This window comes from Anser anser, assembly GCF_964211835.1.
Source record: "Anser anser genome assembly, chromosome: 3".
In the NCBI taxonomy this organism is placed as follows: Eukaryota; Metazoa; Chordata; class Aves; order Anseriformes; family Anatidae; genus Anser; species Anser anser.
This window is the reverse complement of record NC_139722.1, coordinates 93,386,320-93,403,942: the sequence shown is the minus strand read 5'-3', so window position 1 is coordinate 93,403,942 and position 17,623 is coordinate 93,386,320. Positions and strand designations below refer to the sequence as shown.

Here is a 17,623-nt window from a genome sequence, read left to right as displayed (position 1 = left end):
CAGGTGGAATTAACTGGACACAGCATTTTTGACTTCACTCACCCATGTGACCATGAAGAAATTCGAGAGAATCTGAGTCTGAAAAATGGTAATTGTGAAAATACAAAAGGGTCACTCTTTGCCTTTTAAATAACCAAATGAAGTAATCGGCTGATGGTAGAGATCTGTTAGTCATGGTAAAGGGACTTTTAGTTCCTAGAGTAATCATTAACTGTTATTCAGTGCTTTGCAGATTTGTTTTGTTTTGCCAAATATTCCTTAAATATAATAGCCCTCAGAACTGTTTGTATAGTGTTTTCTTTTCACCAAGTTAAAACGGGGATAATGGCTTCACATGTAACACTTCACAAAGATTTATGTGCTACAAGCTAAAACATAAGTTTAAAGACCCATTTAAGTTCCACTTAAAGTTTAAGATCTACAAACTGGTCTTCAATGGTCCATGCATCTTTGATGGTCTTTGCAGCTAAATTACCTGAGAATTAGTCTGTCACTTCTCTTGAATCCTTTGTGATTAAAAATAGGAGAAATCAGGAAGGGAAACTCAGAAAACTCATCTGCCATTTTCCTTTTATAGGTCCAGGCTTTGGAAAGAAAAACAAGGAGATGTCAACTGAGCGTGACTTCTTCATGAGGATGAAATGCACCGTTACCAACAGAGGCAGAACTGTTAACCTCAAATCTGCCACCTGGAAGGTACCATATTTTAGCCATAAGAAGTGTTTTTTGTTGTTGTTTGTTGTTGTTGTTTTGTTTGTTTTTGTTTTTTACTTTAAAAGATATTTTGACTTGTGGAGAACATACATTCTAAGTTTATTTTCCATTCATAAATCATTATTTCAGGTTTTGCACTGCACTGGACAAGTTAAAGTGTATAACACTTGCCCTCCTCACACTTTGTGTGGGTATAAAGAGCCTCTTCTCACCTGCCTTATAATAATGTGTGAGCCTATTCAGCATCCTTCAAACATTGATATACCCCTGGACAGCAAGACCTTCATGAGTCGCCATAGCATGGACATGAAATTTACCTACTGCGATGACAGGTAAAGTCTCCTGATTTCTCCTTTTCATGGATGTTTCTACTTTCTTGAACAAAACAAGCAGTCAGTCCCTCTAAACTGCCCTACTCTGTGGACCTGGTAAGCAAGGACTAAAAGAAAGTACAATCTGTGACCAAGACAGCTATTCAGTGGTTCACTTAATCCCTCTAAAATCTCAGTTTAGACAAAACGATACTTCTGCTGTATTTCCTCCCTCTGCTGAATGAGGAATTCAAGCTCACTGGCAGAAGATGAGACAATTTAGAGCCATAAGCGTTAGCTTCTTGGGTTTTAAACAGAAGAATATTGGGGATTTCTGTTGTTTTTAGAGAAGGCCTCTAAGGACATGCCTTACGGACCTTGGTCAAGGACTGTCTAATAGTTGGTTTGGCCCAGGGCACAATTATCAGTTAGCTGGAAAGTACTTTATGCTCTACATTAACTAAGAATTGCTAAGACACACAGAGCATCTGCAGCTCTGAAACAGGGTTGCAGTCTCCTCTGCTCAGTGAGGAGCAATTACCCTTTGCTGTTTATCTGTCATGAAATGGAGAGGAAGATCTTAGTTCAGGGACACTGGCTTCTATTCCCCACACTCTTGAGTGAAAAAATGCAGATTCCCTTAATCTCTGCCTGCATGTTTTTGCCTGGGATCTCCATGGCATTTCATACCATCCATCTCTTCTCCCTGCTTACATGTTGTGGTAACTACCTGCCCTGCCTGTGAGCGAACCCCAAGTCCCTTCCCATGAAGATTTCTCCTGTTCCTTGCTTTCCCAAAAAGTCCCACCTGCACTACTGTGGGTTATTTTTTCTTTTGTTTGTTTGTTTTTTGTGTTCATGAGATCATCACCTCGAGTACTGTGTGCAGGTTTGGGCACCACAATATAAGAAGGACATAAAATTGTTAGAGGAGTGTCCAAAGAAGGGCTACAAAGATGGTGAAGGGTCTGGAGGGGAAGACGTGTGAGGAGCAGCTGAGGCCCCTGGGTTTGCTCAGCCCAGAGCAGAGCAGGCCGAGGGGAGGCCTCATGGCGGCCTGCAGCTCCCTCACGAGGGGAGCGGAGGGGCAGGCGCTGAGCTCTGCTCTCTGGGGACAGCGACAGGACCCGAGGGAACGGCATGGAGCTGGGACAGGGGAGGGTCAGGCTGGGGGTTAGGGAAAGGTTCTGCACCCAGAGGGTGGTCGGGCACTGGGACAGGCTCCCCAGGGCAGTGGTCACAGCACCGAGCCTGCTGGAGTTCAGGATGTGTTTGGACAACGCTCTCAGACATATGGTCTGGTTTTTGGGTGGTCCTGTGTGGAGCCAGGAGTTGGACTCCATGATCCGTGTGGGTCCCTTCCGACTCAATGTATTTTCTGATTCTCTGATCCCTGAAGTTAATTTGAAGTTTTCTGATGGCTTTGTCTAATGACACTGCTCTCCTGAAAGTTGGAGATGTTTGCAACTGTTGAGATGTGTAAGGCTGCTGGTGGGATTATACATATGCTTGAATCTTATGTAAACACTTGCGGGATCTTGATCTTGGTTATTTTCTTGATCCTTTGAAGGTTTTTTAAAACCTGTTCCAAGCAAGATTATTATTTTAAATAGTATAATGAAGCAGCCATATAAACTAGCTGGGTTAGCAGCTGTGGATGAAAGCAAGATTACGAGTGTGAAACATGTGACTGACCTTCTTCTGACCTCTCTGAGAATTTAGCAGCCAAGTCTGTTGTAATTAGAAATGTGCTGCGATGTAACTGCAATAGAAGACACTTTTTTTTTTTTCTTTAATACTTTCAGGGTGAGAAAATTGAGATATCAATAGGATTTTGCTACTGGGGAAAAATCCGAGACAGTAGTGACTCATTACGAAAAGCAACTTACTTCAGAACTACTGGGGCCATAAACTTGCTCAGTGGTAGGTTAGAGGAGACTGACAGAACTTTGCTGTATTGCAGTGTTCGTATGTCTCTAACAGACGTGATGCGTAAGCATTTATAAATGTGAATTTGAGGGACTGATACTTTTCCATTAAAGATACATATGATTGTTTTAAAAATAATAAAGTCGTATGCCCTGTCTTAAATAGCGCGAGTTGATTTACAGGGAATACTTTTCATATAGCAGAGAAATGCAACAGCCTCTTCTGGATGATTCAGCCCACAAGGAATTTGAGAGATTTCTCTTTAAAACCAGGCAGCAAAACAGCACGTCTTTTACTATGTAGTTTTACTTGAATGTTTCATTCATGTTTTACTGGGAGTATGATAAAGCTGTAAAAAGCCAGCTAGGCCAGAGAAGCAAATAAACTTCACGCACCTTTCAGGTCCTTCCCAGCTGATCCTTCTGGCTCGCTCTTCCCTCCCAGAGGAATGTTGGTTTCTCTCCAACAGGCGACACATCAGTAGCCACGTAAAAATGCAAAACACTCAGCTGTTCTTATCAAATTCAGTGCTGCTAGACAAATGGTATTGAAGGAGCAGTTTATGCCAGGAATGTAAATCCAGGCTGAGGAGCGGGGGAGGAAAAGCAGCATGTGCCAGTCAGATGCCTAAACCTCTCTGAGTGTACTCCAGCCTTCCTGCAGCGACACAGCAGGGCTGACAGATCATTTCCCTGTAAGAGGTTTTGTCTTCTGAGCTCAGGGGTGATATCCTTAGAGGGCAGCTAGCCTCCTCAAGCAGGCTTCTGTCGCAGTCTGAGTTTTGCAGTTCATCTGGTGTGAGCAGATCTGCTCACAGGGCTGCTTCCACTGCTCAGGAAACTCCAGGATTTCTGGGGAAGTATTGTAATAAATGGTGGCTGTGCTGGACCTTACTCAGGGAAGCATCCACCTTCAGTGTGCCTACAAAAGATAGCTGCATGAAGCTGAAATTTATCTGGGCAGGAAATTAGGATGACATCTGTCATCTCCTTAGGAAACCTCATAGTTTTTATATGTGGCAGAGCAACACGCTGACTACCTTTCAACAGTTTGTAACGAAAACTGGATGGCTAATATAAAGTGCCTTGATTATTTTGGCTTTTCCTCAGTTGGGCACAGTGACAAATGAGACATGAAGTTGGATAAGACTGGCCTTCCCTCATTTGAAATGTATGAGACAAACCCATATATTTTGCCCTCCCCAATAACATGTATATATACATACATATGTGGTCCATGGCTTGCCTGTGGCTAGGTGGGCGGTATTTGTAGTCCTGAAACAACTTTAGCGAGGTGATAAGCCTGTAAAGAAAGCTTTTTAAGACACAAATATTAAAAAGTTGTCCCATAATTCAAATTCTTGTCTTGTTAAATGCCTGCTTCAGCCATTCCTGGAGATCGACTTAAAAACATTCCCTTGCTCCACTTATCTTGGCTAAGTGGTTTACAGGAAGGATTATTTTAGCTGTAATGCGGAAATGCTGATCAGTGGCACAATTCAATAATCCAAATGAGGACTTAGTTCAGCTGCACGAGGCTCTGTGCAGGGGACAATCTCCAGTGAGGGTGTCAGAAAAAGGCAAGTCTGCATGAGAGGAGTTCTGTTACTTTGGTGGCACTGGGGTGATGGGTAGATGTAAATAACTGCAGTATGTTTCTGTGTAGGAAAAATCCACAAAAGTGATAACTATCTGTATTTGGCAGAAAACCCCAAAACTACATCAGGTGCCCTGAGGTACAAAGGAAACCCATACGCTGTATCTTGGAGGGGACTGGGGCTTGGAAAGCACAGAGGGTAATGTGGCATTGGGGGTGGCGTTGCCTTTCCACCTTCATCCCCGCTGCCTCTTTGGGGTGTTGCGGAGGGGAGCAGGAAGCAGTCTGTGCCCCTGGTGGCTGTGGGCGGCCTGCCGGAGAGGAGAGGAGAGGAGAGAAGGCTAAGGAAGCAAAGCTGCCCTGTGCGGTGAGAGAGGGCTGGCAGCGCAGGCTGTGACTGTGGAGGCAGTCGGTAACCAGTTCCCTGGCACCGATACGCTGGAAAGCATATGGTGTCCATTACTTTGAAGGCACGCTTGCTTTGGGGAATTGCATGTTCCTGGTTAAAAGAAACCCAATTAGTTACACTCTTTTGCTTTTTCTTGATTGGAACTGTGTAATGAGAGAGTTGAAGGAGAAAATGGAGCGATGGAGGATGGACGGTGACTCACAATAGGACTGCGCAGGACGGTGCAGTTCCAGTAGTGTTGGTCCCAATCCAGTTTCTTCTAATATGAGCACACAGGTGGAAGCCAGCCCGTGCCAGGCTGAGAGGACACTGAATTGTATTATTTCCAGTTATGTCTGCGTAAAATAGAAATATGCAAGCACAGGACCTTACAAGAGGTTTTCAGTCAGTTTGCCATTCGACCTATATTTGGAGAGTATTTTCAAATTAGGTGAGAAAGCAAATAAGCATTTGAAAGGACTTCCTGTCCCTCCTCCGTCCCTGCTCAGGGGGCAGATGCTGCAGGGAGAGGGGAGTGGTGATAGCTGAAACCAAAGATTTGCATTTGGCAAAACTGACTCTGGTGGTGGTTTTTTGTTGTTATTTGATTTGTTTGGTTTTTTCATAAATATCACATAGAACAGGAACAATCTGTTAAAATTAATTATTAAATTAATTAAAAATAATCTTTTGCTAACAAATAAATTTTGGTTCAGATAGACCAAGTGAGTAGGAGACAGAGAGTCCCGCTGCAGTTCTTGATGTACCCACCTAGACCTTTTGCCTAGCAGGGCAGATGCACCCCAGCAGGCCAGCTCTGCCTCTGAGGAGCAGACAGGGGGTCCCAGGCTTGTGCATTTTTGATCTTGGGTTAGAGTGGAAGAAGTCACGAACATGTCTCCAGTGCTGTACCACAGTGCTTGTCCAGCTTTACCCCAGAGGCAATGGCTGTTTGGGCTTTTTTTTTTTTTTTTAGTATAACTTTGTTTGTTTGTTTGTTCCCGGCAAGACCAATTTAACTTCAATAACTTGGTAACAGTTTGAATACAGAAAGGCTTTGTTAAGGGATACACACCCTCACACACAGAGTCCACACAAGGGCTGACAAATACACACCCAGCTATTTTTTATGAGCAGTAAACATTACAGTAGGCTTTCACAAAGAGCCTGACTTCTCAGTGCTGTTAGCTCTTACCATACTATTTTAACTCAAGTAACAGTATACAATACAAGGCTCTGTGCTCTTGTAAAGAGACAGAAAAGCACCAAAGCCCAATTAAAAAAAAAAAAAAACCACCTGAAATAGCTCATCTCTTAGGAGACGTAGCCTTTGAAGAAGTGAGCTTTATTTATGTTTTGCCGTGTCTCAGAGCTAAAGAAGGCCAAAGTTGCATTCATCTAGGTGTAGAATTCAGATATTCTGTTTCTCTATTGTGTACCTTAAGCACAAAAGTTTCCCTTTACTCCACATCCAAGAAATGGATGCATTAAAAGAAACTGAAGTAGCGCTCAAAAAGCATTTAAATAGCGGTAGTTGAGACAGACCTGCACTGGAGGCCTACTGCTCTGAGATGTGTGCTCTGAGATTTTGACCCTGGTACATCGTGGTGACAGGTTTAGCTCAGAAAACTGAAGTGCCAGTTTGGCAAAATGAAGGTTCCCCCAAAAGTCTTTGTGCTTTCAGAGAAGTGTGGGTTAGCAGGAGAATAAACAGTCTCTCAGCCCACTTGTCTTCTTCAACAGGAATTAGTATTCTCCTTCTAATTAGCAACAATGCAGCTTTTACACATGCAGAGAAAACACAAAGCCTAACATGGCAGGAAAGCCATCCAAACCCACCACACGGTTTGTTTTCCTGTTTTGTCATTCCACAGCTTGCACAAAGAGTAATTTTCTGTCTGGTGCCTAAGCAAAAGTAGAAGTCTTGTGCTTTGGACTCAGGTTTTGTAAATGACCCATTGGTCCCATGGGGCATATAAATTTCTGTGACTCTTTTAGTTTGATACTTCTCATAGCTCCTCCGTAGGACGCTTTTTCCTTTCCACTTACTGCTCTGTGTGTTCATTTGGTATTTTATCTCTCTGAGAGGCTCTTGTGGACAGCTTGCAGAGCTTGGGGGATGCTCTAAAATGGCCAGAGTCAAAGCCATGCTCAATCAACATCAGCGGAGTGGCTGCTAAAGCACCTGCTGTGCTTCAGCCCCAGTGCTGCTCAGGCTGTTAGCTGCTGCCAGTCTTCCACAAACGTCCTGGAGTGGCACAGGACAGGGATGACAGAGATGGGGGAAGCTGCTGGCCCCAGCCCTGCTGCTCATCTCACGCCAGCCCCGCGCAGCCCCTGAGCATTGCAGCCTTTCCAAGCCAGCAGCACCAGAGGAGGAGTAAAGGAGTGTGGGATCTGCCAGCTCTAGCACCAATACTGTTAACAATTCTTGGAGAGAGGGTGTTTGCTATAAAATAGTAGTATTTAAAAATGCATCTAGGAAATGTTGTCAGCCAGCTTTGGTTTTGGGGGCTGGGAGAAAGAAACTGTTGTTGTTGTTTTTAAATAAGTATTTTCTTCCTAGGAGTGTTTAAAGAGAAATGTAATGAAGCTGAGTAGTGGTAACACATTAACAGATCAGTTAGCTAGGGCAGAGAGGTTGATGAGCCATTTTTTTTTAAAGTAACTATTCTAAAACAATTACTCTTGACTGGTATTTCACCGTTACCTGGCCTAGGTTTAGAGTTTGGTCAGTATTTTGGGGTTTGTAGGTATTTTAGCTTTATCTTTTTGTATACATTTCAGTTGGTTGAGGTAAAAACCTACATACCACTTGCTAACCTTAATCCAAGACCAAATTCAATCTAATTAAATTTGACATCATCACAGCAGAACTACAGTATGAGTCTTTCTGTGCCATGCAATGACACGAAGGGTAATTTTATAGTAAGGATACTTGTTATGACCTGATCAGTAATGAATAATTTGAGAGGGGAATTACAGGATTGGAATAGACAATTTTGGCACACAGATTGCGATTCATATATGAAGAGAGTTAAGAGCCCCTCAGCTTGCTGTAAGGCATGGTTTCTGCTCGCTATCTCAGTTCCATTGTTGACACCCATTATGGTTGTGATGTGGTTTGGGATTTGCGTTGGTGCTGCTCGGTACATGATGCTTCCTTTTTTTTTCTCCTATTTCTTTTATTTCCTTTTCGTTCTCCACATGCAATCCCCACTTGTCTTTGAGCTCCAAGTGACTGGATTAAGATTAAATCCTGCTCTTAAAAAGCCTTCCCCTTGTGCTAAGCTCCATGCTAATCTTGATGGCTTTATGATATGATGCCAACCAAAAGCCAGATTTGCTGTTTTTGAAGGTTGCATGTTTACACTGGTCCTGGCAAAAGCCTCTGGCCATTACACCAATATATGACACTGACTGCATAAAGGCAAGCAGCAAATGTACTTTGGGAGCCTTTATTTTATTAGGGCTCCTTCTGTATTGTGTTTTCTCCCGACGTTCAGCTCTTGTGACTCACTTGTTATGAGAACTTCTGCTTTTATTGAAAAGAAAAAGCATTGTGGTTTCAGAGAAAAGTTATAGATTTGACTGTGTTGCAATTTAAAAGATCAGAAACTCGTCAGTGAAGACAGTCCAAAAAAAGCAACTCTTTGAAACCTGATTCAAGAATTTCCCCTTTTTTGGTCCAGCTGTAAGCGTAAATAAAGCTGTAAACATAAACAGAAGACTTAATCTTCTGGGGGAATCCAGTAAAATCTACAGTAAAATCCAGTAAAACTACAGTCTTTGCTTAGCAGAGCCATTGCAAACTCAGGTTCAATCCGTGGAGATCAGGACAGAGAGCAGTTTTCAGCGTGACGAACCAAGGTGTCCTGGGGGTATGAGCTACACGCTTCTGTGGAGGCGAGGGAAAAGCTGACTCAACACCTTGGCTTTCAAACCGTACACAACGCAGCTACATCTTATCCATCTTCCTTGCTTGAGGGGGATCCAGATCCCTGCCATGCTCTTGTTCTGTTTGTTTTGCAGTATTTTCGTGTCTGTCTTGTGAAGGCATGCTTTTGTCTGGAGGGCTGGGCCACGACTGTCCTTCCAACAAGTACACAAAACCCCAAACCGGGGGTGTGCATCTTAGAAGTAGCAGTGCGGTAACGCCACTAATCAAAGAGTTGTAGAGGCAGATAAACCCTACCAAGGGAGTTTAGTTACAAGGCATAAAGCTCAGCTATTACCATTCGCAGCAGTGATGTGCTCTAAGACGTGACCACCCCTCTCCAAACTTCCTGGCTTTTTGAGGCTTACGGCAGCATAGCAGTCCGTCTGTAGTTGCTTTGAGATACTGCTATGCAACATTCTGGGCTGTTATTGCACTTTCAAAGCGAGGAAAAGGCATCTAAGAGTGTTGCTACTGGCTTGAAAAACAGTAATGCTTTTCCTTATTACTCCAGATGGTGATATCTTTGCTTTTGCATGCATATAGAGCGTTATATTTTTACTAACTGTATTTTCGGTAAAGTTGCATGTGATGGATTTTATTCAAATTTAATTTAGGAGAAAACAACCCTTCTCCTCCACCCCCTCATTAGACAAAATCATCTGCACAGTTTGATGACCTATTTTCATTTATTCAGAAACTTGTGACAAATCCTGCCTTGCCTGAGTACTCAGAAAAGCTCTGAAAAAAGTCTAGTTTTTCAGACCATAGCTTTCTTTGTGTAAAATCCTACTTAGTTTGTGGATTAGTCACCCAAGTAACCTAATCCACATGGTAAAGTTCTCATACAATTGAGAAACACTAAGTAGAAGAGCTGATTTGATTTTTTTAACTGCCCTTAATTTCTCACCTTGCTTTATTATTTTATTAAATGTAATACCCAAAGTAGTGAGTTAACACTTATGTGTATATTTTAAAAACTTACATAAACTTTCAAAACTGATGGTGCCAACTACTACTACCTTGCATGCATTTAATTTTGGATGATATAGTGGGAGTTTCTGTATGTAGTGGACAGCTTGAGAACTTTGCCAGTAATGGTTTCCCTATTGCGAGCTTCTATAAGAGATGCTGTGCAATAGGCCTGGGAAAATTTGCAACACATAACTACTGTAGGATTTTTTTTTTTACAGAAGGAGAAAAAGACAACCTATTCTGAACATGGAAATGTTTAAGAACGTGATTGGAAATTCTCTACAGCTCCTAATGAGTTTGGAAGTTCAGGACTTCTCACATTGTGGTTTTAATTCTTTTAGTTTAAGGACTAGAACTGAGAGCTGTGAAGTGCTGTCAGGTGATAGGAGTTTTAAATGTTTGTTTTTTTCTTACCCTAGAATAACAGAACTGATTGGATACCACCCAGAGGAGCTGCTGGGCCGTTCAGCATACGAGTTCTACCATGCCTTGGACTCGGAGAATATGACCAAGAGTCATCAGAACTGTAAGTCATGTTCTTATTTTTTTTTTGTCACAGTTTGCACATAAAGCGCAGCTTGCAGATACCTAAATAAATAGTTAAAATATAAGTGCACCTTGTCTGTGAGGATGGGTATTTCTGTGTATGTATTCTCTGAGAAAAGAAATTACACTTTGCAAGAAAGCTTACATGTTACCATGTTTGTCTCCCTGAAAACTGCTGTTGCTCTTTCCACAGGGATTGTTTTTTGCCATACTTTAAAATAAATTTGGATTATAGCTAAAAGAGGATCTTTCTCTAAGGGATAATACATAGATGAGCTGAAAATTTGAAAAGATGGGTTAGGCAATACTAGCTTGGTTTTACCACGCTAGTGATAATGAAGTGCATGAGTGCATTTACTGGTATTAGCGTACCGTTGGGCTCAGCGATAAGGACAGCTGTAAAGGGCAATAGGAAGAGCTTAATACAGCATATTTCTGAATGTCTTTCTTCTGCTACCAAATAAAAACTACCTTCCCCACCCAAAACAGGTGTGCAACAAGATTTTCTAAAAGGGATAGTCATTGTACAGGTAACATATACTTCTAGGAACAGTTTCTTCTTGTTATTCTTATGCCTTTGTAAAGTGCCACTCTTAGCTGTTCTTAATATAAAATACCTGAATCATTTTGGGAGCAGGGATCAGAGCCAAGGTCTGTTCCCTCTATTCAGCAAGCCACACAATTACACTTTCTCTCCTTCTCATAAAGTGTCTTAAAATTATTCAATTCAAGTCTTCGGTCTCTGTCCTTAAAAGTGGCACTTATGCTGGAGACAGCGTGGTGCCCAGTGTACACACAATGCTTCCCACCTCTGGCTGTTACAACCACTGAACTGGTAGTGCATGGGAGAGTACTCAGCAAAAAATCACTAAAACTGCTGCTGCTATTTTTATGAAAACAAGGCAGAGCTGCTAGACTGGAGCACACGAGTTTTTTTGTTTTTTTTTTTAAAAAAAGGGAAAGAAAACATAAAACCAACAACAACAGAAACCACATGTAGTTAACTATGATCAAGGTCTCTGTGGCTCAGGAAAGTCCATGACTTAGATCATGTCTGTGGGGAATTACCCACCAAATATACTTACAGAGAAAGTATTTCTGTACATCTCAGAGAAAAGTAGCAGTAAAGACTAGCTGTCTGACCTTAGGGGGAAAAGGGAATATGTGTTAGCTGTAATGGCAAGGATTCAGGATAGCTTTGAGTTGAAATGTTATTTGAAAGAATGTTTGGCAGTGATTAAAGTTGTGTGCTGTAGAACAGTGTTGTTATGAATCATTCTGTTTCCAGAACTGCTTTAAAAAAAAAAGAAACACAACACCATCCTTACAGAGGGATGTCTGGGAATATATCTTTTAAAACTGTTTCTTTGAAACTGTGTTCATGGTTTTAACAGTGAAAAGGAATTAGTGATATTCATAGATAAGATGTGCATAGCCTACGCTGAGCTATCAAGAGTCATCCTGTGAGAAATCAGTGGCTATGCTGTACAGTTGGTTTTGAATTGTTGAGTTTCATTTCTAAGAATGGGATAATGTGTTACACTTCTAAGAATAGGATAATGCCAGAGAAGGAATGAAATGAGAATTGGCAATCTCTTTGGTAGCAGGAGAGAGAGCCCATGGTTTATCTCTATTTAATTAATTAGATAGGACCATTGAATCAAGACTAGTCCATGTAAAGATTTCTGGAGAGCTTCTACTAACCATCTTAACCAGGCATTGAAGGAGGCTTCTCCTCCCTGTAGCAATTGGATTCATCTCATGGAGGGCACAAAGTTTACACCTAGATTCCCTTTGTGCCTATAGAAAAGGCCGTGTCCTACAGATAGGTGCTGTTGGGCATGGACTGGTTGAGATGCTGGATGAAGTCAAAGGAAGGTGTAGACGGGTGAGTTAACTAGCGAAAGCGCTCAAAGCACGGTGCACTACACAGATAGTAAATATTTAGGATTGAACTCTTCCATAGTGTATATGATACTGTACAGGATCAACATGGATGATCTCTACTGTTGGAAGCACTGGACCACAGTCCATGCTGTGATTAACCAATAAATGTTGTTGCCCACAACAGAATTGTCAGGTTACGTTGTCAGAAAATTTGACCCTTTTAGTCCTCCTAAGATAAATGCTTCCTCTATCTTCTGGGACGGTCAGGGTTCTTAGCGACTCACAGAATGACCACGAAGGCAAAGTGACAGCAAGCTGTGCCTTCAGCAAGCACATAAGCCCTCTGAGTAGGAAACCCCTAGATTTCTTAATGTGTGCCATTATTACTGAGACGTTGTCTAGTGCACAGGGTAACCAAGCAGGCACATAGCTTATAGAGAACTTACTGGTTCTTCCCGGCCATGTTCATTTACACATGGAAGTATGCAACTCGTAGCTTACATAAGGAGACACAAGGCAGAATGCAGAACCAAATATGGTATTCGTGTTCAGTACTCCTGTATTTATTAAACTAGCATTTTTATTAGAAATATTTTATATAGAGTATATATTCATACAACAATATAGGCATCAATTCTGATAGTGCCAACTGTTTAGTATTGTCAAGGTACGTAGGAGATACGAGTCTGAAGATTGAAGAGAGAGGGAGAGAAACCTCAAATGAGTCTGTGAGATAGTAGCATAACTCTTTCTCTTCCTTCCAATTTAGTGGAAAATCATGCTCTGTGCAGTTTTACTGTGATTTTTGTTTTCAGTGCCAAACTTTTTCAAAAGCAACCTTGCATTCAAGCAAGGCACAATAGTCCGTGTTCTTAGTTGGAAGTATAGTTGCATATAGAATATGAAAGTCTTAATTAGTCATCATCAAAAGGAAGATTAGAAAGCATTTGGCAGCAGTTAGCATACCCAGTTTTTCACACGTTATGCAAGCAAGGTGAAAATCTCTGTTTTGTTACATAAGTCTACACAAATGATGGACTGTAGAGCTATATTTTCCATTCAGGGATTAATAGTCAATAAACACTTCTAGTAGGGTTCGGTTGTGTTGCCGTTAAAGGCAATGGGAATTTTGCTGTTGACTTCGTTGGGGAGCTGATGTCACCATCTGGGGCATGTCATTTGGTAGTACAAGCAGAAGTTCAATAAGCCTTCCAAGTGAATCATATTTCTTAAACATTTCTCAGAAATTAAAAAAAAAAACAAAACACCTTTATATTCAATTAAATTCATCCCTGCCTCCCCTCTTCTCTTCCCCAAGATAAGGTATCTCATGTGAGCATGTTTTATTGAGATGTTACTAATTCTGTAAAGATACAGGCATGTATGTATAGAAGTATATAAATGTATATGAAAGAAAGAGAGAGAGAGAGAGAGAAAGAAAGAAAGAAAGAGAAATTCACTCCAAAGCCAGAACCTTTAATGCAGCATTGATAACAAAGTCAGCAGTAACAAGTGTATTAGTAATTTATGAGATTACCCCAAGGAGGGATTCTGCTGTACTTTATTATATCAGAACATGACATGCTTTGAATAATATTAATAAAAAAGATTAAAGCAGTAAAAAGCTTCTTTGTAATGTAGCAGGCGCTTACACTGTGACTCTTATTGATGAGCTGATGATTAGGAAGCAGTGTAATTATGTTTCACAAGCAGAGCAGAACAGTTCAGTCACTAAAACACTTTGAAATGAAAGGCTTTTGATTTTGTTCCACCAGAAGTATTTAATCAATAAAGGTAATGTTCTACTTTGTCTAAATAAATTAAATAAAGGATGATTAGATACTCCTAGGAAGAAAACAAACAAACAAACTTCAGAGATAGAAAGATAAACACAGTAACAATTATCTGCAAAACAGTTGTGTTTCACAGGCCTGCATTGTACATTTGTGTGGTGGCAATGTTGGAGAGACTGACAATAAATAGTTTCTGTTAATGGCCACATTCACAAGGAATTTTTCTGTACAAAGACTGCAGAATCAAGTTCCAGCCTTCCTGAGCCAATTTGCTTTATTTTTAGGGTATTAGTTTGATGGTGTACTGTCTTAGTGCATAAAAGCTGTTTAGAAGGAAAGATTGCCAAAGTGTTCAAAGGTTTTGTTGTGCCAGTTCCCATTTTGCCACTCAGTGCGACTACGCCTGCTTACAAATACAACCTCTTGTTTGCACTGCCTGCATACTCTAATGCTCAGCCCTAATTTTACCACTTTCAATCAGCAATATTTTTCCCCAATTGATGACTATAAATTGCATGACAATATCCCTTGCTTTTAGGAAAGGGTTTGCACCTGGCAGCACATCATAAAACTACATGTCTCAGAAGTCCAGAGCTCCATACTGAAATCTCATTCTCCCCAAGTATTACAAAATACCTGGGGGATCCTTCACCTTTCAGACATCTACATGAACCTTTAAACCCAAATTGTACTGTCATCAGTTTAGTGCTTGAGAAACACAGGCCAGTTTAAAAAACACACAAACTTCTTGTCTGCTGCTTTCAAGCTGGAGGACCAAAACAGCTCAAACTACTGGAGAAAATAGTTCAACTTTATTTTCTGTACTAGGCAAAAGAATCCCATTTATCTTTCTTAATGCTGATGCCTTTTAAAGTGATGTTACTTCTTCAGTCACTTGAGACCACTGTTGTCCTAACGACATCTTCACTTTCTTTGTGTTGTTATCTCCAGCTCCTTACTCTAAGGCATAGAAAAGAGATTGGTATGGAATGCCATCATGAGAGTTACTTTCTGTGGAGATTGCTTTTAAATCATCTGATTCATGGGAATATCCATCACCTAAATAAGGAAACTATTGAATAGTTTCCTAAATAAATTTACTTTCCCACAGATCAGTTTGGGAACCTAAATTGAGAATAATTGTACTAGAAAAGGGACTTTCAAGAAATATGCAGTGGAGTTTTTTTGTGGAGCAGTAAGGATCTTATACTAAAATCAAAAAAATCCCACACCCTGATCTGAATACCCAGTCCATCGAAAGAACTCAAATGCCAGGCATCTTGAGTGGGAACCTCAGCTTAACAGCCCCTTTTATATCAAAAATGCATGAATTTTCCAGAAATTAAGCATCCTTGCTTACAGTTGTTTTTGTGCAGTTTTGTGTAATGAAAACTCAGAAACAGGTTTATTTAAATTAGTGTTACATATAGTGCATTCTTACTCGTGCTGCAACATTATTTGTGTCTCTCTCTCTGCTCTCATTTCTCAGTGTGCACAAAAGGTCAAGTGGTGACTGGCCAGTACCGTATGCTTGCCAAGCATGGTGGATACGTATGGCTGGAGACTCAAGGGACTGTCATTTACAACACACGCAACCTACAGCCTCAGTGTATCATCTGTGTCAACTATGTGCTGAGGTAAGTTGCGCAGAACATAAAAAAAAAAAAAAAAAAAAAAAAAAAACACTTAAATCCATGTGCTGGAAGAAGTGCATTAATCAGAGGTATTTTTGAATGGTCTATTTATCCAATGCTGCTATACTTAAATCAGTTTAGTCATGTTTGTTCTATCTTGTTTACTGATGTTAGACATTCATGAAGAATATGGCATGACCATTCCCATACAAGCTGTTGAAATACACTATAGTCTCTCTTCTATCTACAGAGCAACTGCTCTGCTAGTGGACCAGAGCATAAAGCTTGCACTAAAGATTTTGTTGTGCGACACAATGACTAAATATGTTTTATTTTTCTAGTACTGTGACAGAGAGATAAAATTCAGTAGTAATTGTAACTTGGGTTGCTAGGAAAAGCCATTTTCCTCCTCAAAAATCAGGACCACAGAATAGTCTTTGTCTGACAAAACCCAAGTATTTTTGGCCCTGGATGAGGCCAAAATAGGAAATACTTATTTGAGTCTGGGTCATTATAGCCTTGACTACATCCCTTGAAAAAACAGAGCAACAAAGCCCCGAGTATTCCCACAGAAGTCCTGACCACACTCTCTGCGTCATCTGAGATTGTGGTGCTCAGCAACGCTGGAACCATGCCTCGCCTGTCAAGAGCCTGGCATTCCACCGAGAGCCACCAAAACGCTCTTACAGCTGATCTTTAGAGAGTCTGTAATACCTGCGTTACCACATTGTTCTCCTTTAGAGAGCAAAATGCCTTAAACCTTTTTTTTTTCTTGCTAGTGAAATAGAGAAGAACGATATAGTGTTCTCTATGGACCAAACGGAATCACTTTTCAAGCCTCACCTGCTCACGATGAACACGGCCTTCAAGAACGGGATCCCTGGGACAGAGAAGAGCGATTTCTTGTTTACTAAGCTAAAGGAAGAACCAGAGGAACTTGCGCAGCTGGCACCAACACCTGGAGATGCCATTATTTCCCTGGATTTGGGTTAGTATTTGTGCAAATAATTTTTGTGTAACAAAGAACCGTGTATGAGCCTACATTTAAGAACTTAATAGACAAGTTCTGTTTGCTGTGTATAAATTAGGAGTAACAGTCATAAGAGCCTGTGTGCTCATATCAGTGGAAAATTTCTGTGAATGAGAGCGGAATCAGGCTTTCTTGCTAAGTAAGATATGGTAAGTCTTTGCCAACTTATTGTTATGGCAACTAGGAGCAGGGTTCACTTTTAATGAATAGCTGTACTTATAACACGGCACACGAGCTAAAGGCATCCATTAATATTGTTGTAACTCTTTCCAGGAACACAGAACTTTGAGGAAGCCCCTGCCTTTACCAGCACTGTTTTGACACCAAATAAACCCTGGCCAGTGGAAGTGAAAAGCCATGCTGCTCAAGGTGAAACGGTGACGATACCATCCTTTACCATGCCTCAGATTGCACCCGGCAGCAGTACTCCAAGCGCAAGCAGCAACAGTAGCTGTTCCACGGTAAGAAAAGCTTTAAAAAAATGTGAAAGTGGTGTTTTCTGTGTAGGTCCCATCAATATATGCAGGCGATATTTTCATATTAGCAGTCCTGTCTCAATGCTTGTAACCAGACCCAGCATAACTATATTCCTACTGTACTGTGTATATCTTGAGCATCAATAGCAAAAATATCAAATGGGAACTATATCATGCCTTTGTATTGTAATCCTCATTTTGTCCCAGCTTACTCAGTAATTATGATAGTCTATAAACCAACTGGTAGATGAACTTGCTACCACCATTCACGGAGTTAGCCTTAAATGAAAAGCCAGTGTAAAATGGTCTGGCCACTAGCACAATCTCCCTTAGATCAATCCTCTTTCTGCTTGTTCGCTAGAAGCTACAGTCTTCATCCAGAAAATTTATCCAACACAGGCTCCAGA

At 41.0% G+C, this 17,623-nt stretch overlaps 1 protein-coding gene across 3 annotated transcripts in view; it reads left to right on the top strand.

The window, feature by feature from the left end:
- EPAS1 (endothelial PAS domain protein 1) overlaps positions 1-17,623 on the top strand; it is a 129,344-nt gene that overhangs the window by 104,220 nt on the left and 7,501 nt on the right. For all 3 annotated transcript variants that reach the window (XM_083832110.1, XM_083832111.1, XM_083832112.1), the window contains 7 exons: positions 4-88; positions 578-696; positions 844-1,046; positions 10,270-10,376; positions 15,566-15,713; positions 16,490-16,698; positions 17,014-17,201. In XM_083832110.1, the coding sequence (XP_083688236.1) occupies positions 4-88; positions 578-696; positions 844-1,046; positions 10,270-10,376; positions 15,566-15,713; positions 16,490-16,698; positions 17,014-17,201 (1,059 nt within the window). The remainder of the gene's footprint in view (positions 1-3; positions 89-577; positions 697-843; positions 1,047-10,269; positions 10,377-15,565; positions 15,714-16,489; positions 16,699-17,013; positions 17,202-17,623) is intronic.